Genomic DNA, 27424 nt, shown 5'->3' with positions numbered 1-27424 from the left:
TTCATTAAACCCCTCCTCCTCACAAAATCTCCATCAATAAATCAACAATGAGTCACTGGCTGCGAATGGGATAGGGGGATTCTAAATGGCCTGGCTATATTGCATCTGCCAAAATCAATAACTGTTAGCTGATACTCAAATTCCCACCCTGGATGCCTCCTCCTGCTCCTCCTCCCTCTTCCCTATCCCCTCCTCCTCCTTCTCCCTTGCCTCCTCCGCCTTCTCCCTTGCCTCCTCTTCCTTCTCCACCTCTCTCCTCCTCATCCTCTTCCTCAATCTCTCCTTTCCTCCTCCTCCCCCTCCTCCCCCTCCCTTATCTTCTCCTCCTCCTTCTCCACTGCCTCCTCTTCCTTCTCCTCCTCCTCTTCCTTCATCTCTCCCCTCCTACCTCTCCTCCCATTCCCTCTTCCTCGATCTCTCCCCTCCTCCTCCCGCTCTCCCCTCCTCCTCCTCTCCTTTCCTCCTCCTCCTCTCCCCTCCTCCACCAACCCTCTCTACTCTGCAGCACTATTAACTCGACCATCGCAGGTGTGTTTCTGTTAGACACACAACGCGTTGAATACTCTGAGCTGGAGCATTCCGTTCGTCATACATGCGTATCAAACCCGCCTTACTACCGTCACTGCTCCCGGCGCTGCTTGCAGACCCTCTCTCTCTCTCACTCTCTCTCTCTCTCTCTCTCTCTCTTAACCTCGCTCTGTCTACATCTGGTACTCTCTCTTTCTCCCTCTCTCTCACCGTCAAACTCTCTCTCTCTCCTCTCTCGCTCTCTCTCAACCTTGCTCTGTCTACATGAACTCTCTTTCTCCCTCTCTCTCACCCTCAAACTCTCTCTATCGCTCCCTTTCTCTCTCTCAAACACACACTCACACACACACATGCACATTCCTTCTTTGTCCCCCCGTCTCTGTCTATTGCTCTCATTCTTTTTCCTCCCTCCTACTTTCTCTCTCCCCCTTTCTATAACTCTCCCCCTCTCTCTCCCCTCACTCTTTCTTCTCTCCTCTGTACCGCATCACTCCGTGTTTCACCTTCGTGAACCTCTTTCTCTATAGATACACACGCACACAAACAACACAAATAGACACATAAACACACACCCACACACACACACACACACACACACACACACAAACACATTGGCCCACCTTGCTTCCATATGTGTCTGTCCCAATGTTTATCTCCGTTTGTGCGTCTGTGCAAGACATATACACAGAGAGCCAAACACGCACACACACACAGACAACACATATACTCAGAGCCAAACACACACTAACACCCGCACACACACAATCAACACATATACACAGAGAGACACACACACCCACAACCACACCCACACACATATACACAGAGACAGACACACATATACACAGAGACAGACACACATATACAGGCACACACAAAAACAAACACACACACACACCACACACACACACACACACACACACAAACAGAAGGCACCAGCCTTAACGGCTTCACTGAGCAAGCCTCTCACGAACACGACATGAATACATTGTTGTATCTTCGCTGGGGACAAAATGAAAGAAAAATAAAGGGCCAAAGTCCCTGAAGGCTGTACTCATTACCAAATGAATAGCTAGTGGCCATGCGTTGCTCCTACCTCTTTATGCATACAGGATTATTCCAGGCTTTAAACGTCTTCTTGTTCTTTAACCCTGCCCTTCAACTAACCCACGGTTAAGGTTGGCCTCAGAAGTCAAATTAGGGGTTAAGGTGTTGAGTTTTGGCTTAAGATCGACAATCTACTTGTACTCCAGTGCACTCTATTCTATTCCATTATACTATACCACACTCTATAATACTCTTGTTCACTCTATTGTATCCCATTATGCTCTACTTCACTCTACTCTACTGTAGTCTGTTGTACTGTATTCTATTCCACTATACTATACTGCACTCTGCACTACCCTAGTTCGATCTACTCTATTCTGTTTCACCACACTCTACTGCTCTATACTCTACTTTAGTCTGTTATACTGTATTCTACTCCACCATACTCTATTGTTCTCTATTTTGCTCCATTCTTTTCTATCCCTCCTATGTCTAACTATTTTCCAAAGATGGTTCTATGATTTACTGCTAACTCGTGGGAGGTATACGAGATAAGTTATTTTGTTTAATGATGCAGACCGGGGGATGATTATATAACACACATTTATATGCCTGTAGTACTTTGAAGAACAACAGAACAAGCCAATGCATACACTCAAGCTGTTGTTTATCCCTTTCTTCACTGTTAAGAGTAGAAAGACTCAAATCTCAATCTCTGCTAATTACAATTGCACATTTTCATTGCGGGATGTTCATGCTTTAAAATTATAACAGGGATTATGTTAAGACAAGTACCTGTTTTTGATATAAGGCAAGTTTGGGGATAAGCAGACGGACAGACAGAAGAAACATATCTGCACTATGGCCCCAGGGGAACATATAGGAGGAGGGAGAGATTGGAAGAAGAGAGAGACAGATACAGAGACAGAGACAGAGAGAGAGAGAGAGAGAGAGAGAGAGGGAGACAGAAAGACAGACTGAAACACCGAGAGGAAGACAGAGAGCGAGACAGAGAGAGAGAGACAGAGAGAGAGAGAGAGAGAGAGAGAGAGAGACAGAGAGACAGAGAGACAGAGAGAGGGAAAGATTCAGCTACACACCACCATCACCGATACAGTTTTCAGTACATACATAAATATTCACTGAGTATGTCTTGTCAAGGCGTGGCGATGGAAGGTAAACGCATCACTCGGTGATTGATGATTGGCGAGTCGGGTCAGCTACAGAGGCAGAGATAAAAGCGTGACAGGCCCCCGGGCGTCTCGCTGCCGAGGGTTTTATCTGCACTGAAATGCCACATTATTGGAGGGGGAAAGCTTTGTATTGTGAATCATCCCTTTATGCTATGTCTCTCTAACCCCTCTCTGATTTATGTTTTCCTAATACCCGATGGATTTTATAAGCATTCCTCTTGAAAGTATCGATTCACCTTTTACGCGCATAGATGTTTTTAAATGGAGTCCGTACCGTAAATTATCTCCTGGTTAGACCATTTTTAAAGACTAATCATTATAGTTCTCTTTATGTCTCCACTTTCCCAACTTTGCTTCATGCCTCTCTGCCTTTTATTTATTCTGCTGTAGGCGTGATGGCAAGGAGTGTGAAGGCTGCAAATTGGAAAAGGCTGATTTGACATGAAATTACCGAAACTACACATTTTATAGTCTGTTAAATCCAACACCAAAGTGGCGTTTGGAATTAATGAATCCAAAAGGGAACTCAAACATGTTTGCTTGTAGCTATTATGCATGTTGTTATAGCACTCACAATGTTTAACTCTGTTTTTACATTTGGTACAAAGTAAGGATAACCAACCCAAATGCTTTTGGAAACATAGATATATATATATATATATATTAGTGCTGTCAGTTTAACGCGTTATTAACGGCGTTAACGCAAACCAATTTTAACGGCGTTAATTTTTTTATCGCGCGATTAACGCTCTTATGGTTTGGCAAACATTGTCGTTTTTTCACCTGCTGTCTAGCAACAACTAGTCACTTAAGAAAAACTCCAAAACCATACTGGATCTAGCTACACCGGAAACAAAACAAAAGGCACGCCGCACAAAAACTCCTTAAAAGTGTGTGTGTGTGTGTTTGTGTGTCACTCTGTTTGAGCCTGGTACGAGAGTTCAATGTTGTCATTAGCTGTTACCTCTTTCCGACCAATCGCAGTTCAAGGACCACCTGGGCTGTACCACTTCGGAAGGGGCCGCTCAGTTACTCCCCTCTAGACAAAATCGACTTGGTTGCGACGTTGACAGTTTTTGAGTGTTACGGCTGTTGAGTGAGTGAGAGGTTGTGGGCGCACAGCTCAGGCTGTCGGACGGCGCTGCAAGAAACTTTTATAAACGCAATATTGTTATCCCGCAGTAATCAGCCCCATAGCCCCGAAACGTTAACGGCCCACCCCAGCTCTCCCGATTACCACTCCGCCGCCGTGTGTGTGTGTAGGTGTTATTCGATAGCCTGGGAATGTGTATAGGCCTTCATACGGTAGGAATATTCATGCTGGTTTAAATAATAAATGTTATAGTATTTCCCACCTTTAATGAGCAAGAGTTTTGTTCGAAAGTTCAGTGATTGAAACAAATAAAAGCCTGGGCTATTGAAGTTTTACGGTAGGCCTACCACTGTCATGCACCTCCCTGATGTCAAGTGGACCGGGTTGAATTCACTGCGGGTCTCTTCTTATATCCATCTTACCAAATATATTTTATTACTGTCCTTCTCAACACTCTGATCTCATTTAAAGGCTAGCAGCGCGAAATCAAGGGATATTTAGTATATAAAGAAATGTGCAATTAATCGCGATTAATCGCGAGTTAACTATGACATTGATGCGATTAATCGCGATTAAATATTTTAATCGCTTGACAGCACTAATATATATATATATGTTTATACATGTATATATAAATATATATTTGTAATATTTTTATATATATATAAATAAATATATTACGTATATATATATATATATATATATTTGTGGTCATCTGTGACATTAGCTCTGGTGCTAACTTCTAGGCTAGTAGATTAGACCTGGAACTATACGTGAGCTTCAGTTGCCATCCTTTAGCCCTGTGTTACCAGACGGCATATCTACATTTCTAAAACGGAAAACTCAAAAGAGATCTCTTTGTTCCTTGTTTTGCTTTACAAATATATGTGCGCTTTCCTTTCACGTTGACATTTCTGCGAGGCCAAACTTTTGAATAATTCACAGTTGTCGTCGTTTTTTTATTTTTTCTCCATGGCTAAATGTCACGCCAGTCGGGTAGGAAGAAAAGCGCTTGGGAAACAAGACGCTTTGTGCTGGTCTTGGAGGCTGTGATGTCTGCGTGTGTGTAAGCGTGTGCGTGAGAGTGGGGTTTAGTAAAAGGCCGGAACTCAGAGTACCTGTCCCCCCTTTTGCATCAGCCTTCACAACACACAGACAACACAGCGCTCAATGCACCACTTATTAGGAGAGCCGCAAACAAACGGCAGAATGCTGTGTGAGAGTTGTGTGCGATTGGTGACACAAAAGCCTGAGTCTCAGAAGGAGATGCATGGCTGCTGCCCAATGCCAGCCCCCCGATGCCCGCCTAAATGCCATCTTGGGCTTACGGAGGTCATTATTCAGAGAAGGCTCTGCAGAGGAAGGCACAGACAAGCTGATAAAGAGCGAGGAGGCTGCGGCTTGGGCTAATCTCTCTGGTGGGGGCTGTGTTTGTCACAGGGCCGGCTTGAAAGCGCTGGAGTTGTTCTGCTTGCGTCAGTGTTATGGGATGTGAAGAAAGAGAGAAAGAGAGGAAAAGGCGGAGGGAGGGAGAAGGATAGGGAATCAGGGAAGGGAAAAGACAGATGTTGGGTGAAAAGGGAATTGCCTCTCACACGCCCCGTCTCGCGTCTCGGTTGCGCGTGCGTCGCTAATCTCCTTCCAAACAAAACAGGATATTTTGCGACGTGATGAAATTAAGGCCGGAAGAAGGAAAACCAAAAGAAAATAGCAAAGTGAACAAGCCGCTCGCATGTTAACTTCCAGTGTGCGGCCGTTGCAGAAGAGAGGAGAACATTTACCAAGGCTAACACAGTCCTCAACAACGAAAAAAATAAGAACCTCCTGACCCTGGAGAACATCAGGCTATAGGCATGATGCGGCCGGCTGTACAGCCAATGATGCCCCGCTCTTCTCTTCTGTCCAGTGCACAGAGGTAATGTTATTCGCCGCTAATTCTGGAAGCGCCCCGGGCACTCTCCTGGGTTTATGCGGTGTGGCCTGCCTCTGCTCATGTTGCTGTTGCCATAGGTTCTCATCAACGGAGACTCGACACGCACATCTTCTTAGGAAGACCTCATAAAATACCAATGTCATATTGTTTACACTGCAAGAGGAACATGAAATAGGCTTTTGCTGAGGGCCGTTGTTCGAGGCATGTTAAGATGAGGACATAGCCCATATTTTAGGTATTGGGTTGATTAATGAGTCCAGCCCTGACCCATTGAATAAATGAAAAGATAAAGAGAGATCTCCTTAACAATCTCCCAACAACAACCATCACTTCCCTAGCATCCCTCCCTGAGCTTGTAAATTATTGGCCCCGGCCCAATTTTATGGACACTGTGTAACCAATTAACAGACACAGTGGCACTCGGCTACACAAAGAGGCACACACACACTCACACACACTCACACACACGCACACAGACCCACACACTGCGTTACAATGTAATTCAGTTTGTTCAAATAACAAAGTAATGAAATCAGGTTCAAAATGAATAAAACAAACATGGACACGCACACACACACACACACACACACACAGACACACGTGCACAGATACACACACAAAGATCAACATTGGGGCACACACATATGGAGGCAAGGAGGGCCACGGTGTGTGTGTGTTTCCAGAGGTGGTATGCTTGACTTCATTAGCCCCATCTACAGTACTGTTCTGCAGGAAACACACACAAAAATACACCCGTTACACCACAAATATTAACCAGCAATCTGGTGTTTCGCGCTACAGCAAATACAGCCGACACGACTCGGGGAACGTTAATAAATCATGATTATGAAGCGCCATTGGCTGCAGGAGCTCCCCCTCTCCAGCAGCCCAAGAATACTCACACAAAACTCACACCACGACACACACACACACGCGCACACACGTAGACACACACGCACGCAAACACACAGGTGCACACACACGCACACACAAGTAGGTATGCACGCACAGTCACACACGCACACACGCTCACGCAAAACGGCTACACAAACGCACAGGCGCACACACACACACACGTCTGTGATCCGTGTGTGGGCCGGAGCCCTGCGTGACGGTACAAGCCGTGAGGTAATTACACAGCAATTAAGGTTTTGATTGGATGAACAGCAGGTTACCCCCCCCCCCCCCCCCCCCCCCCCCCCCCCCCCCCCCCCCCATCTCCACCAGATGACAGAGGATGCTGACGATAATGATGAAGATGAAGACAGGCTTGCTGTCTCTAATCAAGTTCCCGTGAGAGGCCTCCCTCACCCTGAACTTATGGATCTGCTATGGAGTTACGTTTGTGACATGGTGGTGCTTGGAGAAGTAGAAGCCACCATCGGGCCTCTCTGGCGCTGTGTTGTGGACCCATTGATCTATAAAGGTTTCAGTGTCCTGGACCCTGGGGCACACCCTGCTCACACCTCCTCTCAGAGGTCCACTGGTTTACCTTCAGAAGCCGAGGACACCCTGCCCACGTGGGTTTTGATCGATAACTTCAAAGGATATTTGAAGTCTGTGTTTAGATATTTCGTTCTTTATCCCTGAAAATGGTGTTTGCGTGTCGGTAAGTGAATGTGTGTGACTGGCTTCATGCGATACCACACAAGAAGACTTTGTGAAAATGTGTTGGATTTACACTGCCTGGTCAAACAAACTAAAGCACCTTTGATAAAACGTTGTGAAGTGAACAAATGATGGGACTGAGACACCATCAGGGTTCAACCGGCTCAGGCGCCCGCTGATGGCTCAGTCCACAGAATACATGAATACATGCATACACTAAATCAATCAATTCCCTTCCTTTCACTTCCTGTCCCACTTTGAGAATTTTGGCCAATGAAGAAAGCAAACTAAGTGAAATCCCAATCATCTGACATAATTACATTTTTGATGCAGTGTATTAAACGATGGAAGGGCTTGAAGGTTACCAAGAAACAGAAAATCACAAGTAGCTGCAAAAGGCCAAATGAAGCATTGACAAAGGAAAACGAGGTAGGAGTTTGAATAAAATGGAGGAACACAAGGTCACCCCTGAGGAAAGGGGGAGCAGCCAGACAGCCAAAGTTTAAGCAAGACTTAAAAATCCACAGTTACTTTTTTCACTGCACGATTCTGCTTTTGTTCAAATGTCTGTGGATTGAGATGTGGAAGCAATCCATGCACAACCCAATCGACCCAGGGAATCAACTCTCTGATTCCCCGCGGTGTATGCCAAGCGATGGTTGGAAATTACAATCTCAACTCGATGCTCTCTTTGACTCTGTTCCCATTTGTCCACTTCTGCCTTGTATAGCGCATTACTGAAGCCCTGACACTGACACCCCAGGTTTTAGAGGGTCACCATTTGGAAATATTGTCTGAAATGTACAAAATATGGTAACCCCCACATAGTGCACTAAAACTTAATAATGACCATAATGCACCATAAAATAAGTGTTCAACTGATGCACTTATTTCCACATTATACCCCATGATGCATAGCGGTTTTCATTCTCATTGGACCAATACAATCCTGTATTGTGTGGTTTGTCGGATGGGGGGGAGATGGGCTCTACATGGGCCAGACTATACAGTCTCCAGCATGACATCATCTCTCTTTAACAACAGCAGAGAGGCAAGGACAAGAACAACGGGAGGAGAAAGAGAGGGAAACCGCAGACAGAACAAAGAAGAGTAAGTAGCAGCAGAAACCTATAAACAAACAGAGACAGAGAAAGAAAAAACACAACATTTCCAAGAGTCAAGTGAGACAAGAAATCTGCAAGCCAATCAGAGTTCATTATCCGAGAGGCAACTAACACGCTTAATTAGAGCGGCGGCAGACATGCACTGACACCAGGCCTGCATCTGGGCCCCAAACACACACAAACACGCACACACACACACACGCACACACACACACATACACACACACACACACACACGCACGCACGCGTAACATGCACACACACACACACACACACACACACACACACACACACACACACAAAGTCAAACACAAACAAAGGCACATAGTCAATCCCACACACACATGCAAAGGCACAAAGTAAAACCCTCACACACACACAGACACACATTCACTCGCAAAAGCACAACTGAGGCACATATTCGAACACACACAGACACACAAACACACACGCCGGCAGGTAGCCCAACACTCATGCACACGCATACACACACACATACACAACCATAGTGTATGTGTGTGCTTTAGGCAACTCCCCAACTAGGCCAGATTGGTATCTGAAGGAGGGAGGGAGGGAGGGGTACAGAGAGGGGAAGGAAGAAAGAGACAGAGGATGTGAACTTGGACGGGGGGCAACAGAATGTGAAGTAAAGAGAGAGTGCATGGAAAGAGAGAGAGAGAGAGAGAGAGAGAGAGAGAGAGAGAGAGAGAGATTGCATCCGGGCATACAAGCATGATTCTCAGTAAATTGCCCTTTTATTATTTACATAAATCCTGCATATTTGATGTTTAGTTCAGTATTCAGGAAGGGTATTCATTAAGATGTTTTTTTCAGTGCATGTGGAGTCTATGTTGTTTGCGTTGTTAATGAAATGAAATGAAAATGCAAGTGACTAGGTATAAGCGGGATCATGCCCTTCGAGGTGTCCATTATCAGGAATTAATGGACTTCGCCGAGGCAACCATCTAGGCCTCCATTAATTCCTGATAATGGACACCTCGTCGGGCATTATCCCTTCCATAAACATGATACATACCAAAAAGTAATAAGCATGGAAATACGTCTGACTTTACTCGAATTAGGTCTGGGCATTAATTAAACTAAACTCTGCATGTAAACATGGTTAATTCCTAATGGACGTCCATAGTGTCCTCATTTACATCCTGCTACCGTTGATGGGGATGGCCACAAGTCGTCAAGTTTCCCAGCACATTTCAGTACCCTAGTATCCCTACACAATCCGGTATCAAGCGATTTGGTGCTCATGCGCACGAACGTTAATCTATTGAATCGTGTCCCAGAGCACGATTGTCCGACTTTTTTCGTGCTACACAGAACGAAATGTAAACCAATGCATTCTGAATGGGAGCATTTCTCCGATGTTTCCGTGCTACACAGAACGAAATGTAAACCAATGCATTTTGAATTGTTTTTCAGACGAGAGAGAGAGAGTGTGCGCAGACAGTACAGTGCACCCTAGTTATATATAGGTCAATATTTCCGATTTTTTAAGCAGACCTCTTAAAAAACGGAAACAAATGTGCTTAACAGAACGCGCGTTTCTCAGACAATTAACGTGATCCACAGAACGAAACGAGAGAGAGAGAAAGAGAGAGAGGGAGAGAGAGAGAGAGAGAGAGAGAGAGAGAGAGAGAGAGAGAGAGAGGCTTCAGAGGGGGTGTGCGCAGATACACCCTCTAGTTATGTAAATATTTCCATTTTTGCATTTTTGAAGCAGACCTCCTCAAAAACTGAAAATAAATAAATAAATAAAAATATTAAAAAATTAAAAAAACGTGCTCCACAGAACGAAATGTAACGCAATGCATTCTGAATGGGAGCGTTTCTCTGATTTTTCCGTGCTACGAAAAATAACGGAACGTACACGATAGCGATCAGTGTCCCTCTCTATGGCTCCCTCTCTCTCTTTTCCACTGTGTTTCGAGAATTTATATCGATATAACGAGAAAGGATGTAATGATAACGGCAAGAGAATAAAGGCTCCATGGTCATAATCATTTAAAGATAATTAAATTAAAGACTGTAACGAGGAAATGAGGCGATCTAGTCGTGGGCCAGCAGAGGCTGAATTTTAACCGAATTCGGCCCATAACCTTATTTTTTATATCGTTTTTATATTATGAATATTTTAATATTGTCTGGTATACCAGAACCACACTTAGGCCTACACTTTGGTGGAAGTGCAGATAGGCTACAGATCTTGTTATAACGATAATTGAATAAAAGCTACATGGTTTACTTATAATATTATAATTAAATAATTGTATATTTATATAGGATATATAATCTATATTTTAATATTTAATTGATTCAATATTAAACCAATGCATTTCAATCAGGTGATTCTTTTCGACTTCAGAAGGGGGGCCGGGCTGCCCAGTGCACGCTCAAACAGATCTTGCTATAACGATAATTGAATTAAAGCTTCATAGTCTACTCATAATATTATAAGTAAGTAATTGTATATTTATATTTAAATATAACATATATTTTAATATGTAATTAATTCCATATTAAACCAATGGATTTCAATCGGGAGATTTTTTTTCGACTTCAGAAGGTCGGCGCAGTGCACGCTCTAGTTATGGATTGGTCAAAACAGCAACCGATTTTTGCAGCAGATCCCCTCGAAAACTGAAACTAACCACGTCCCTTAAACCCAGTCTCACACCAGAATGTAACTATGTTGGTCCATCGCGGAAAACGCATTACAATAACGGCTCTAATCATGACATGCCCTATTCTTTTCAATGGGGCTGCGTCCACGTCACTTGACTGTCATGGTTGCTATGGTGGTTGCTATCGACCGCCCCCTCTGCCCCTTACATGGTCCTACAAACCACGCGGCAACGGAGCTGCCGTCAATTGTGTTGTTTTTGTCGTAAACTAGGGTCCGCTGGTTTGGAAATAGACAGATATTCCAAGGTCTAAAGGCACCTTGGATGTTTTTATTTTCTGCAGTTTAGACTTCGTCTATAACCTATTCTTGAAAGCAAAACACCAAGGTCATTGATTTAACGAGGCAGGGTTATTTGAAACAATTAATTAAATATGTGTCAGAGGTTATTCCTCCTCCTGAGTTTGCTTCCTATTTATGTCTAGTGTATGACCCTAATGTCCACAAGCTTCCCCCCCCTCCCCATATGGATATGGAGAATTGTTGCCACGTCCCAGTGGTGGTGGTATCATATATATATATTTTTTTTTCTAGCCCTTAGAGAAAAATAAGTTTTCCCAAATGGACTGTTATTTGGACAAAGCCTCTCAGAAGTGTTGCCTTTAAGACCTAGTGGTTCAGAATGTGGTGGAAATGTGGTGGTTTTTGAGATAGGAAGGTCCTGCCGCCCTGAAATTTGAATACCTTATTCTAGGGCCTAACTGGGACCCCCACACCGAAACTTGGCCGGTCGGACCCCGAGGGCAGAGAGGGGGGGGGTCTGAGGTTTCGAGTTAGGTAGTGACCAAACAAACCACCAGACAGTGATTTAAAAAAAAAGATTAAAGTTCATTAAAAAAGTAACTTATTAATTACAAGTCTAAACTGCGGAAAATAACATATTCCAAGGTGCCATTTGAAGGAAACCTTGGAATATCTGTCTATTTCCTAACCAGCGGACCCTAGGTCACGTGACGTTGACGCAGGCCCATTGAAAAGAAAAGGCCAAAAAAAGGCATGTCACATGTTTAAAGCCATTATTGTATTTAATTAATTAAATATTAATATATATATATAGAAATATACAATTATTTAGTTATAATATTATAAGTAGACTATAGCTTTTATTCAATTATCGTTATACCATTGACCAGCCTGAATAAAATTCAGATTGACGGTATGGCACTATATCCCTATTCTCGCACACCCATCTTGAATTTAATTGGAAGTTTGGTGGTCTCCGTATATAATAAAGAAATAAATATCCTGAAAACTATCCAATAGCAAAGACTGCTCACAGCTTCTATTATAGCCGTAGTCGAGTTAATACAGGAGTGAATGGGCTGCTGGAGCACCCGCTCTGAACGTCAAACAACGCCGGGGATGGCATAACATTGTAGTGAATTGAACCCCCTCTCTGTCTGCAGACGACGCCGAAGGGTACTTTCCCCGTCAGCGACCGACGCTAAAGTGCCCTTGCCAACAGTCGGTATACGTTCTCGGAGTGAGACTGTGTTGTCAATACACACCCTACTCACTCAGGAGGAGGAATGACCTCTCACACATGATAATTTAATGAATTATTTCAAATAACCCTGCCTCGTTAAATGTGTCCGTGCACATCTCTCAGAGTGACATTATAGCCTTGGCCTACTAGCCACCAGACACCAAAAAAAAGAAAAGAGTCACGTTGAATACAAACTAAACGTATTAATTACAAGTCTAAACTGTGGGAAATAGAACGATATGGGGGGCGAGAGCGTGCACTGCGCAGCCCTTTTGAAGTTGAAAAAAATCTCCCGATTGGTTCAATATTGTATTAATTAAATATAAAAATATATATTATATAGGCCTATATATTTTTTTTTATATAAAATGATTTAGTTCTTATATTATAAGTAGACATCTAGCTTTTATTCAATTATCGTTATTACAAGATGATGTTAGAGCGTGCAGAGAGAGAGTGTACTGTCTGCGCACACTCTCTCTCGTTTGAACAATGCTCCCATTTAAAATGCATTGGTTTACATTTCGTTCTGTTTCTGATTACAATGAGCAACGTTGAATATGAAATGTGGCACTGTACTATCAGGGTCTAAAAGTTTTTTGGAAGCACCAACCTCCAGCACTGACAATCGCAGTAGCAGCTTATAGCTTTTGTACAAGGTTAGGCCGCGACCGTCACCAAATTCTTGTGGCTACATGATAACAAGATAGTCAACATGTAAACATACACAGCTTCACATTAACTATAAGTCACGCATTCATGCGTCAGTATTTTCTATTAAGTACAGGGATTCACCAGGGTTACTCCGAATGTTTACAATCTCAAAGTCAAGATCTCAAAGTATAAAACGTAAACTAACGTCTAAATTTACTCTTCCGGAAGGTGCTTTAGAGCAACTTTGATGTTCGCTGAGAAAAAGCGACATGACACAGTTAGTTATAAGCAAGATTTTAAATCCTTTAATATCCATTAAAAGCTGTCAGAACTCAGCGATATCAGCGATTCAGACAAACAACATGTTCCCCACCACGGGGAAACCCTTTACTCAGCCGTAACCCCCTTTTCATTACTATCCCCAAAAATATTACCTTTTCAGATCTCAGTTCAGCATCGCCTGCTCACTAAATTCCAGAAGTTGTTGCCTTTAAATAACGCAAACAGCAATTCAAATATAGCACATATAGAAGTACTGGTGAGGCGGAAGAAACATTCTACCTATTAAGTTAAAGCATTTCATTTCCTATGCAGCATAAAACAGCATGTGATGAACTTTATTACGACAATATTGTCTTTTTTTTATATTGCTATTACTAATGGGATTGCCCTTGCTAAGCTCCAATAAATTATTGTGTGTAGGAGGCATGAAATCACTTCTGCAGAGGAGAAGTCGAGTGTAGTTTATGTGTTGCAGTCAGGTATGATAGATAAGGCAGCCGAACACGGCAGCTTCTGCTGCTGCGGGCATTTATAGGCAGTTTAACAAAGTCTTTCTCACGTGTTAAATGACTAGGATGGTTTGACGTTTGATGTGATTTTTTGTTGGAGAGAGATTAAACCTTGGAAAGAGAGGGACTGCTATCTCTACATTGAAGGTGCACTATTTTACCATTGATTTTTTGAATCGCCGATACAAGCCGTTACACAATCTACCCTCTGGTGACATCACAGCTGATGTCACTGGAGGGAGGATTGTGAAATGGTTTGTGATGGCTCATCAGCGTAAAACCTGGTGGTAAAATACGGCACTTTTATGATGGGGATGATAGCTTGGCCTTAATTTAAGTGTTAAAGGGGACATATCATACCACCAGGTGTGAGTGTGATTAGTCATTACAAGCCGTTTTCAAAATGTGCAGCATTGTGACATCACAGGTGGGCGAGTCCACCTAGATGTGTGACAGATAGATGAGCAGTGTTTTCTAGTCTACTGGGTAGGCTGGTAGACTGATCTATCCAGCACACATCTAGATGGACACGCCCACCTGTGATGTCACAATGCTGCACATTTTCAAACCTGCTTGTAATGGCAAATCACACTCACACCTGGTGGTATGATATGTCCCCTTTAAATAATTAATTTAAACAATTTAAATCAATAATTTAAACGCATAAAATAAAACCCCTTTTTAATTGATTTTCTCACCTGATCATTATTTGAATAAAAGTATTTCAATCATGCATTATTCAACAGACATGACTTCAGAAGCCACACAAGATAACTTGCTTTATATTATGAGCTTTCGTCTACACACACTTGGAGAGGTTTTCTGATTACAGAGATGCTCACTGTGATTCTATTGTTTCTCCAAAAATTGAAGGTGGATATTGTTTGCTAGAAAACTGACACAAATATTTCATATTTCAAATTTTAAAGTTGCATATTTTAGTACTTTATATCAAAATCGCCTTATTATTTTATGCTTTCATCAGTGCAGATCTTTCTTAACGATATTTATGGACATTTCAGGAAACCCATGCTGGTTCATGGCGGAGAAGAACTCCATATATAGAATCTAATTCAAACGTCTAACTCGGAAATGGAACATTTTAGAAGAAGTACATTTTCCCCATCATTGCATTTCTCCATCACGGCCTTTCCGCATCATTGCTTAAGAAATACACTGCTTAGGAAACTACATACACATAGACTCAACACCGCGACACATGCACGCTCGTACACACACGCAAACACACAAGCAAACACACACATGCACAGACACACACACACATACACCTGATGCTCAGAAACAAATGCACGCACCTACACACCTGCACATGCACTTACACAAATTCACAACACCACTCACACACACCACACACACGTACACACATGCACACACAACACAGACACACACTTACACACACACCCACACCCACCACACACCACACACACACACACACACACACATACACACACACACACACGGCGGTGCAGCGGCGGTGGGCTCACCAGTCTCTGGGTGGCAGGGTCCGTGCTGGTGGCAGGTGCAGGGGACGCAGTGCGCCAGCGGGCCGCCGCGAGGTGTCTCCCTGGTGAAGCCCGGCGCACAGGACTCACAGAGCCGGCCGGCGAAGCCCCGGAGACAGGAGCACACCTCCACCCAGGGGGCAGGAGCCAGAGGGGAGGAGGAGGACGAGGAGGGGATGGCAGCCGAGGCCAGGCGTACTCCAGAGAGCTGGGAGGTGTCTGCAGGGGGTGGGGTAAGGGGTGGGGTGGGTGGGTGGAGGAGGTGGAGAGAACCACATGGGAGTCAGACTAGAGAAGCTCTCGGTGGAGACGAGAGGTAAGAGACTAATAATAGAGGGTTTTGTACAGGCCTGTCTGGGGGTAATTTATCCCTGCGGCGCTTGTGGTGTGCGTGTGTGTGTGTGTGTGTGTGTGTGTGTGTGTGTGTGTGTGTGTGTGTGTGTGTACACCCAGGTGAGTGTGTGTGGGTGGAATGGGCGGTGATGTTTATTGTTAGCAGAGCGTTTAAGTATTTGTCATAGTTTGTTTAATTTGTTTGCTTGTACAGCTTGAATTAACAACTAATTTAACAAACACAAAAATAACAGTTACCCTCGAATAACAGCTACAAACAAATAGCTACAAACAGCAGTATCAACGCTCAAAAGCAAAACTAAACAATCCAATTACACAAACACATACAAACACACACACAGACACATAGAATTCCACCCTTCACTCCCAACACACACACACTGTTTCTGGACAGAACAGCTTTGATATAGGCAGTGAATGACGCACTGCAACAGTGGGGCGTGAAAGAGAGAGAGATAGATGGAGAGACAAAGGAGAGATGGAGAGGGAGGGTGATAGAGGAGAGAAGGAGGGAGACAGAGAGAGAGAGAGAAAGAGAGAGAGAGAGAGAGAGAGAGAGAGAGAGAGAGAGAGAGAGAGAGAGAGAGACAGAGACAGAGACAGAGACAGAGACAGAGACAGAGACAGAGAGAGACAGAGATGTGTGTTCCCTGGGGTCCTGGGGTCCATTCCTCCCTCATCCCTCATGAATAGTGATGAAGCAGAGAACTATACCTCACTCAACCAGAGAGCTTGCCAACAAACACACAACACAACACAAGTAGTGATCTGCCCGGCCTTCAGCTCCTCTAGGCTGTGTCCGACACATGCTTCACTGTGTGTGTGAGTGTGTGTGAGGAAGTGAGTGAGTGAGTGAGTGAGTGAGTCTTTCTGTCCGTAAGTATGTCTGTGTGCATATATGTGCCTTTTATCTGTGTTTGAATGTGTTCGGCTATATCTGCCTGTGTATGTGTGTCTGTAAGTGTGTAGATCTCCATGTCTGCCTGTGTGTGTGTTTGTCTATGTTTTTGTGTGTGTGAGCATGCACGTTTTATTGGGTTTTCTTGGCACACACAGAGGCAGGGCACACGACACAGAGAATGCTAACGTATCTATCTATGAAGTTTAATTCGGGAGACTGATCCAGAGGATAAGTGTGTGTTTGCAGGTGTGTGTGTGTGTGTGTGTGTGTGTGTGTGTGTGTGTGTGTGTGTGTGTGTGTGTGTGTGTGTGAGTGTGTGTGTGTGTGGGGCGGAGTGACATTGACCTTGACCCTGACCAGGTCCTAATGGCGGTGTGTCCCTCCTGTCCGTCTCTGATAAGCACCCCCTCATCTGCTGCTCAACCTGCTGTCATGATGTCAGCTTTGCCAATGAGGTGGTTTGTGAGCAATTAAAAGCAGACGCTGAACTCTGCATTTAAATTAATTCTGCGGCTGGTAACTCACTGAGAAGTCTCACCGACTCACTCTTCAGAAACCTCATTAGACCGTTTGTGATTTTAATTTCCTTCCGCGCAAAGGTCTCTCTCGGTTTGGGAGAAGGCTTTAAAGTTGCTTCTGGCTGTGAAGTTGCTTCTGTGGAGCGATTCACTTGAAACCGCTTCTTACAGTTCCTTGAAAGCCTCCAAAGGATTGGCTCTTTTGTCTGAGGAACTCTGCTCTCTCTTTATTGGGGCAGGAAGGTGGAGGAATAAGAAATGAAAGCAAAGTGAAATGCCCAGACTTTCCACACTATTATTAGACTATCTTAGTCTATGAAATAGATAGCCTTCGATACAAAACTTGTATCTGGAAACAACGAGGACATCAAAAAGTAAAAAACGGATTGGGGTTAAGGGAGAGATGAGTTGAGGAGAAAGGTTTAGGGGAAACACACATTCATTTCTGCAGTGCAGCCTGCTCTGAAACCCATCGTATAATGAGTGTAGGAGCTCGCTGGGGCCCCAACACAATCATTACCAGGGTGTTTACCTATGAAGCTGAAACGCACAGGCGTGTAGTTCTGTGTAAAAAAGCATACGAGAGGTATGTGCTTGCTGAGCTGTTTCCAGTTCTGTCCGGGTAGTGGAGGATTGTTCTGTGAGCCTCGTGCACGCTCACAGGAGTGTGCACGCTCGGTGTATGACTCAGCCGCGTTGAACCTCTAATAAGATATTTTAGCAAGCTGTTCACTCATCTCGGCGGTTTAATCCCACGTAATTCCCCTCCTCGCTGCCGAGCAACGTGGACGTCTTCCGATAAAGGCAGGAGCTATTCTAGGTTAAAATCAAAGATGTTTAAATAGCCTGAATCGGCATAAACTCTGAAAATAACAAGAGTAAAAACTGTGGGAGGTAATGAATGCAACAGAGTTTCTTTCACAGATTAAGAGGCATTTAGACACAGGAAAATTGAGATAACTAAATGTCTTCAATAACTAACGGACTGTCTCATTTATTTTAAATGGTTCTAACTTTTTGGCCAAATCGTTTTGGATGAGAGAAGCATCTATTGGAAGACGTTCATTGAGGACAGATTGTTTGGCAGCTCAGGAGTCTCAGTAGAGGGGCAACCTTTGCCAAGGAACCCATCTCCCTGACTCCTGTAATTCATCATCAGGACAGACCTGCATCACATGTGGTGCTTCAGCCTCACATCGGGAACAAAGCGGTGGCAAACGATTAAAAGTTATGCTCAAACCATGTCACAAAACTAGGTAAATGATTTTAGTAGAAAAAACATTGTAAAAAACAATCTAATTTGTGTTAAAGCTAGTTCCTTGAATAAAGGGACTAAACTTAAGGGTTAATATATGTGAAGTATCATCAATAATCAATTTCCTGAGTTGCATTTTGTCATTTTTGTGCCTCTCTTAAAACAGACTTTATGGGCTCTTAACATTAACAACGCACACTCCAGTCCCCTGGCCCAGCACACAAACAAACCCCCAGACACACACACAGACACACACGCACACATACACACACACACACACACACACACCACGGGGAAGATATAGACCTACAATTGTGTCCTCCTGCGTTGCTGATCTTGAAGGCTGTCAGGTTGTGAAGAAGATGGCGGAACTGGAAGGAGGAAACGGCGGGCCTGAACACCTCCGCCTCATGAAGCCTGGGGAGAGAAAAACAACGGATTACATTGAAATATTTCCACACAAGAAGTTCTCTTCCCAGCCATATTGACTAAGGTGATCGTCTGCTCTCCTGCATGCTAAGCAGCAGCGGCTATGCTGTTATGATACTAATACTGAGGGCAGAGAGAGAGAGCGAATTAATTTGTTTCGCAAATGCTGAAACTTTATTTAAATGTGTGAGGGTGTGTGTATAATGAATGCATATTTGTAACGCAGTGTGTGTGTGCAGATCTGTGTGTGTGTGTCTGTGTGCCCACCCATATGTCTCTCGGTGTGTGCGCTTGTGCAATACCTGTGTATGTGCATGTGTGTGTGTGTGTGTGTGTATTTACGTGCGTGCCTGTGTGTGTATTTGTGTGTGCTTGTGCATCTCCACGCTCACACACTCCCCCCTGTGTCCGTGCGCTCGCCATGGTAGGCTGAAATTGCATCGTAGGTTAATGTGCGGTGGCTCTGATTCATCAGCACTGCTTGTACTCCCTGGGAAGCTACGACCTGTCCTGTCCCTCCCTCCTTCCTCCTCCACCCTTCCTCCACCTTGTCTCCCACCCTCCACCACTTCCCCTCCATCGAAGTCCTCCTCTGGCCCCTCCTCCCGCCACCAACTCCCCCTCTCTCCCTCAACCACCTCCCCTCCCCCCTCTTCCTCCTCCCTTCCTCCTTCAACGTACCCCACTATCTCCCTCGTCCCTCCCTCCCTCCACGACCTCCCCCTCTCTCCCTCCCTCCACCACCTCCCCCTCTCTCCCTCCACTCCCCCCATCTCTCCCTCCCTCCACCACCTCCCCCTCTCTCCCTCCCTCCACCACCTCCCCCTCTCTCCCTCCCTCCCTCCACTCCCCCCCATCTCTCCCTCCCTCCCAGCACCTCCGCCTCTCTTCCTCCTCCCTTCCTCCTTCAACGTACCCCACTCTCTCCCTCGTCCCTCCCTCCCTCCACCACCTCCCCCCTCCCTTCCTCCACTCCCTCCCACTCGTCCCTCCATGCTCCACCCTGAGACGTGTGGGGGTGGGTGACACCCGGGCAACGCGGTGACAAACTGGGGGGCCCAGTAGCCCGGGTAATGGAGCTGGCCGGACGGCGATAAGCGGGCCGCGCCTGACAGTGAACAAACTGGCGCTCCTTGCTTTTCTTTATGCGGCGCTTGTGACACTTTTAATCAGCGGCAAGCAGAGCCGAGGAGGGCGGAGCCGAGCGGCGCTGTAATTAAGCTCTGTAGAGGATGAGGAGAGATCAACAGGGAAAGGAGACCCCGCAGAGGGCCGGCCACACACACTGGCTCACACACAGTGGCACACACACACACACACACACACACACAGACGTTTGTGATGAGCAGACACACACTTGCATCGACACACACACGCTGACTTACATAAACACACACACTAGGGATGAGCAGACACACTTGCACAGACACACGCACATTCACACACACATGCACACACAAACACACACGTGCATGGACAAAGACACTAAAGGTACGGCCACACTGAACGTGTTACGCGCGTTAGAGGCGTTGAAAATCAAACTTTTTGCATAGGGAACCATTGGTTTAGGCGCGTTACACGCGCTAAAGCAGCGCGTTAGGCGCGTTACATGCATTTTACCTACCTAAATAACGCGCCCAACGCACCAACGCGCGGAGTTCAAAAAATGTAACTTTTGACGCGCCAACGCGTGACATTAGCCGCGATAGCCAATCAGCGTTGAGCTTGACCTGATGTCACTGGCAGAGAGACGGAGGACGCACAGAAGCAGAGAGAACATGGACGACCAAGTCGTTGTTTCAGTGTGTGCTGAAACGATGAGGAGGTGGTGAAACTCACCCAGCTGTGAGCGCCTACGGAGGATGTCATGCACTAGAGTTTAGATTCTCTGCCCGAGCCCGAGCTGACCCGCGGGCCGGGTCGGGCCGATATTTCCCACCACTGTCCTCGGGCTGGGCCTTTGATCGAGCGTTTGTTTTTTTTTTTTTAAATCATTGCTTTATTGGCCTAATCTGAGGAGAAATCTATGCCATACACAGAAATATTATAGGCCTTTATTACACCGGTCTTCTCAATGCTGTGGAACGCTCCATTCACTTGCATGGGTAGTAGTCCGGTAACTTGCCAACCCCAGCGTCTTCGGTTGCTAAGCGACGTCAACGTCTTTGGCGGACTAGTTCTCAGCTGATCAACACTTTGAATGCTGGTAACGAATAAATTGTAAAAAGACACACCATGTGAAGTTATTTTTTCGTTTTGGCAAGTAGCCGTGTAATACATTTACATTTAGGGCATTTAGCAGACGCTTTTATCAAAAGCGACTAACAATAAGTGCATTTGTTACAATAAGTACATTTGTCATAAGAAGTGAAACAATATATCGCTGTCGGTACAGTAAAGATGTTCATAGAACCAAGTGCAAGCATTACAATCGCTAGGCTAACCCATTCCCCGTGTAAAGCAATGATAGCAGCTACTGTAGATGCTACACAGTTAAGTACCATGAATAAGTGCAATGTACAAGTGCCAGGACGTACAACATTCAATGGTGGCTGTGCATTGGTTTCTATGCAGAGTCGAGGTGAACTCTGAACAGGTGAGTTTTGAGTCTTTTGCGGAAGCTGGTGAGCGACTCTGCGATCCTGACATCGGTAGGGAGCTCATTCCACCACTGAGGTCCCGAAACAGAGAAAAGTTGTGACTTCGCTGATCGACCTTTGCTTGCTCTTAGCGATGGCGGTACCAGACGTCCAGCTGAGGTAGTTGAGCGGAGGGATCGAGCTGGGGTGTGTGGCTTTACTAATGCTTGGAGGTAGGCAGGGGCAGTTCCATCGACTGCCTTGTATGCCAGTACCATCATCTTGAATCTGATGCGAGCTATTACAGGGAGCCAGTGGAGGTCTCGGAAGAGGGGGGTTACATGTGAGAACTTTGGTAGGTTGAACACGAGGCGCGCTGCCGCATTCTGGATGCGCTGCAAGGGTTTAATCGCAGAGGCAGGGAGTCCAGCCAGGAGCGAGTTGCAGTAGTCGAGGCGGGAGATGACCAGTGATTGGACTAGAAGCTGAGCTGCTTCCCTTGTGAGGAAGGGCCGGATCCTGCGGATGTTGTAAAGTGCAAATATGCATGATCGGGCCACCACAGTGATGTTTGCGGTGCAGCATAACTGATTGTCCAACACTACACCAAGGTTTTTGGCAGTTGGAGAAGGAGATACAGTGATGTTCTCAACAGTGACCAGTAAGTCCATGTGTGGGCAATCTTTCCCTGGTATTAGGAGGAGCTCAGTCTTGTTGAGGTTAAGCCTCAGGTGATGGGCAGATGTCCAGGTGCTCACTTCAGTCAGACATTCAGATATGCGTGTTGCAATCAGGGCTTTGTCAGATGAGGGAAAAGAGAGAAATAGCTGAGTGTCGTCAGCATAGCAGTGATAGGAAAAGCCCCGGGATGTAATTACAGAGCCCAGAGATCTGGTGTAGAGGGAGAACAGAAGAGGCCCCAGTACAGAGCCTTGAGGGACACCTGTATCAAGCGTGCAAGGTTTGGACAAGGAGCCATTCCATGTTACCTGATAAGTGCGATTCATCAGGTAGGATGTGAACCAGGAAAGGGCAGATTCAGCTATGCCAAGTTCGGCGAGAGTGGCGAGGAGGATCTGGTGGTTCACAGTGTCAAATGCTGCAGACAAGTCAAGGAGAATGAGAACCGATGAGAGGGACGAGGCTCTGGCCGCACGGAGGGACTCAGTCACCGCGAGGAGAGCCATCTCAGTGGATTGTGCTTTTTGGAAGCCTAACTGGTGAGGGTCAAGCAGGTTGTTAGATGAGAGATAGGAGGACAGTTGGTTAGCGACGGCACGTTCCAATGTTTTAGAGAGGAATGAAAGAAGAGATAAAGGTCTGTAATTCTGGATGTCAGTGGTATCAAGGGTTGGTTTTTTGAGGAGAGGCTTTATTCTGGCAGTCTTGAAAGACGTTGGAACAATGCCAGAAGTGAGGGAGGAGTTAATAAGTGCGGTGAGAAATGGCAGGATATCGTTTGACACAGCCTGGAGGAGGGAGGAAGGGATAGTGTCAAGTGGGCAGGTGGTGGCATGGTTAGATGTTATAATTCTGTTGACCTCGTCTGAGGTAAGAGGGATGAATTGGGTAAAGACAGGTGGGGGTGAGGGAGGGAGGATGGTGGCAGTGATAAAAGAGGAGCTAATGTCCTTTACTTTCTGGGTAAAGTAGGTAACAAAGTCATCAGCAGTCAGGCAGGAAGGAGTAGGAGGGGAGGGAGGGTTGAGGAGGGAAGAGAACAAGGAAAACAGTTTCCTTGTTCCTTGTATACATTATCCCGTAATAAGCGGGATAATGTATAGAACGTCGCCGGTCATTATCGAAAATAAGACCCTTCAGGGCGAAGCAACAAACCTCCGCTCTGCGGGCTCATCTAGCTGCGTAGGCGCGTTCCACCGTGGACGTACGCGCCGCGGAACGGCTGCGAACTCTGCCCTGCGTCCATTTCCACCGAGCGCGTAACGGCAGCGTAGCGCTGCCTTGCGAGCCAGCTGTATTCACGCGAGATCACGAGATCACGTGATAATCCTAAACCTAATGTAGTCACCTTCCACTCCCAAAACTACTGCAATTAAATGCCAGGCTTTGTCCTTTCTGACATTGTCCTTAAAAAGGATAAAAAGGATGATTTATTTCATAAATTATTTTATGTTGCTCCACTTCGACAATCAGTCACTCGTCGTCCATTTTGCCAACCCTCTGAGACCCTTTGATTGATTGACTGCTGACCTGGTTCCACCGGTCATGACGTAATGTTGATATGAAGTTGTGATAGGCTACATGAGCTGAGTATTGTGTTTTATTTTGAAAATTGACCGGATGCTCTATGGCTTTTACTTTTTCACTTCCTGCCTGGCTCGATCTACTCTGTTGAAATTGACGCGGTTCAGCAACGGCTTGCGTCAAAAATAGGAAGTACTGCGGAAAGATAGCGCCTGGGTGCTATCTTTCTGCAGGAGCGGAAAGATAGCAGGAGCGTCCGCAGTGCTGAGACGTTCCGCAGTGCGCCCGGTGGAAATGGTTTCATTGATTAGAGTGGCAGCGATTAGCAGCAGTGACCGTGGCGCTTCCGTCCCCAGTGGAAATGAGGCTTTAGGCGCGTTGAACCATTTTTGTCACACACAATGATCAAGCGTCAGGTTAGGCGCGTTACGCGCACAATCATCACACACAAGCTTGCTTGCATAGACACACATGCCCATACACACACACATCGACATATATAGACATACACACTTTCAAAGACACACACACACACATTTTTTGACCACCGCATGTACGCACGCATGCACACAAACACAGACACACACACACACACACACACAAATGCATGCGATATGCACACACACACACACACACACACACACACACACACACACACACACACACACACACACACACACACACACACACACACACACACACACACACACACACACATTAAACAGATAGGGAAAGTTAAAAGATGTGTGTGAGAAAGAGGAAGTAAATATCCTCTCAGTGATGGAGAAATGAATTGTGTACTTAATCTATGTAAGTCTGTGCATAATTCTTTCATGTCTCTAGTTTTGATGTCACCTGTTTAGCAAATAAAATCACTCCCAGATGTGTGTACACATCTGAATGTATCTATATATCTGGTTTGTTGGTTGAATGAGTGTGTACGTGTGGGAAGGTCTTTTAGGCCATGAAAGACATTATTCCAACCCAACTTGCATATATAAATACACTTTTGTACAAACTCATTATACACACAATACTGAAAACCTCCAACACAAACATACACAAAGTGAGGTGCTTTCATGTTAATACTGAAATGAGCCATGTACACTATATACCTGAATACCTCGTAGGAAAAGCTGCCCAACATGCTACTGAAATGGCTCATATGTTCAGCAGAAGTATTGTGAAAACCCTTTAAATAAATGATTTAAAGGCTTTCACACAAACAATTGAAAGATAAAGCTGAAATGCTTTCATATAGTATACAACTAAAGTAACCTTTTACATTATACGATGGAAGTATGTGAAAGCATTTCACTTCATAATGTGTGAGGTTTTCAGTATAGTTTATGAATGAGTTTGGTCTCATATATGTATTGAGAGCAAAAGTGCAGGGTAAGTTTGAATCACGTCCCCTAACAGCCAATCATACGAGTGAGTGTTGATGACTATATACAGTGGGGCAAAAAAGTATTTAGTCAGCCACCAATTGTGCAAGTTCTCCCACTTAAAAAGATGAGAGAGACCTGTAATTTTCATCATAGGTAAACCTCAGCTATGAGAGACAAAATGAAAAGAAAAAACACAGAAAATCACATTGTCTGATTTTTAAAGAATTTATTTGCAAATTATGGTGGAAAATAAGTATTTGGTCAATAACAAAAGGTCATCTCAATACTTTGTTACATGCCCTTTGTTGGCAATGACAGAGGTCAAACGTTTTCTGTAAGTCTTTACAAGGTTTTCACACACTGCTGCTGGTATTTTGGCCCATTCCTCCATGCAGATCTCCTCTACAGCAGTGATGTTTTTGGGCCTTCGCTGGGCAACACGGACTTTCAACTCCCTCCAAAGATTTTCTATGGGGTTGAGATCTGGAGACTGGCTAGGCCACTCCAGGACCTTGAAATGCTTCTTATGAAGCCACTCCTTCGTTGCCCGGGCGGTGTGTTTGGGGTCATTGTCATGCTGAAAGACCCATCCACGTTTCATCTTCAGTGCCCTTGCTGATGGAAGGAGGTTTTCACTCAAAATCTCACGATACATGGCCCCATTCATTCTTTCCGTCACACGGATCAGACGTCCTGGTCCCTTGGCAGAAAAACAGCCCCAAAGCATGATGTTTCCACCCCCATGCTTCACTGTAGGTATGGTGATCTTTGGATGCAACTCAGCATTCTTTCTCCTCCAAACACGACAAGTTGAGTTTTTACCAAACAGTTCTATTTTTGTTTCATCTGACCATATGACATTCTCCCAATCCTGTTCTGGATCATCCAAATGCTCTCTAGCAAACTTCAAACGGGCCAGGACATGCACTGGCTTTAGCAGGGGCACACGTCTGGCACTGCAGGATTTGAGTCCCTGGCGGCGTAGTGTGTTAGTGATGGTAGCCTTTGTTACTTTGCTCCCAGCTCTCTGGAGGTCATTCACTAGGTCCCCCCGTGTGGTTCTGGGATTTTTGTTCACCGTTCTTGTGATCATTTTGACCCCACAGGGTGAGATCTTGCGTGGAGCCCCAGATTGAGGGAGATTATCAGTGGTCTTGTATGTATTCCATTTTCTAATAATTGCTCCCACAGTTGATTTCTTCACACCAAGCTGCTTACCTATTGCAGATTCAGACTTCCCAGCATGGTGCAGGTCTACAATTGTGTTTCTGGTGTCCTTTGACAGCTCTTTGGTCTTGGCCATAGTGGAGTTTGGAGTGTGACTGTTTGAGGTTGTGGACAGGTGTCTTTTATACTGATAAGGAGTTCAAACAGGTGCCATTAATACAGGTAAACAGCCTCTTAAAGAAGAAGTTACAGGTCTGTGACAGCCAGAAATCTTGCTGGTTTGTAGGTGACCAAATACTTATTTTCCACCATAATTTGCAAATAAATTCTTAAAAAATCAGACAATGTGATTTTCTGGATTTTTTTTTTTCATTTTGTCTCTCATAGCTGAGGTTTACCTATGATGAAAATTACAGGCCTCTCTCGTCTTTTTAAGTGGGAGAACTTGCACAATTGGTGGCTGACTAAATACTTTTTTGCCCCACTGTATATAGACAGACAAACACACATACACACACAGACACTCAGATGTGTATGCATGTCTATATACGTGTGTGTGTGAGAAAATGTGCGCGTATGTGTGCGCTGTACGTAGCCGCGTGTGTCTGTGACAGCGAAGGATCCGAGGCCCTCTAATAACATCTGTAGAGCTCTTCCCGGAGAGAGGGTCCTTAATGACAGTCATTGTCCCCGGGGGCCCTGGTGCACTTATACTGAGCGAGGGAGAAGCCAAGTGGGGCCCTTCTCCTCCTCCCTCTTCCTCCCTCCTCCTCCCTCTTCCTCCATCCTTCTCCTCCTCTGCTTCCTCCCTCCTCCTCTCCCTCCCTCTTCCTCCTTCTCCTCCTCCTCCTCTTCCTCCCTCTTCCGTCATCCTCCTCTTCCTCCTCCTCCTCCTCCTCCTCATCCACCTCTTCCTCCCTCTAACCCCTGCTCCTTCTCCCCCTCCT

General features: G+C 45.2%; 1 protein-coding gene across 1 annotated transcript in view; it reads right to left on the bottom strand.

Moving 5' to 3' along the window:
• lamc3 (laminin, gamma 3) overlaps positions 1-27424 on the bottom strand; it is a gene marked incomplete at its 3' end in the record, with an annotated part of 101322 nt that overhangs the window by 22066 nt on the left and 51832 nt on the right. Inside the window, exons 11-12 of the mRNA XM_079734546.1 lie at positions 19017-19123; positions 15661-15897 (exon numbers count right to left, since the gene is read on the bottom strand). Coding sequence (XP_079590672.1) covers positions 15661-15897; positions 19017-19123 — 344 coding nt within the window. The remainder of the gene's footprint in view (positions 1-15660; positions 15898-19016; positions 19124-27424) is intronic.

Source organism: Pollachius pollachius, assembly GCF_949987615.1.
Source record: "Pollachius pollachius genome assembly, chromosome: 4".
NCBI classification, from domain to species: domain Eukaryota; kingdom Metazoa; phylum Chordata; class Actinopteri; order Gadiformes; family Gadidae; genus Pollachius; species Pollachius pollachius.
This window is presented reverse-complemented; position numbering and strand designations above follow the sequence as displayed.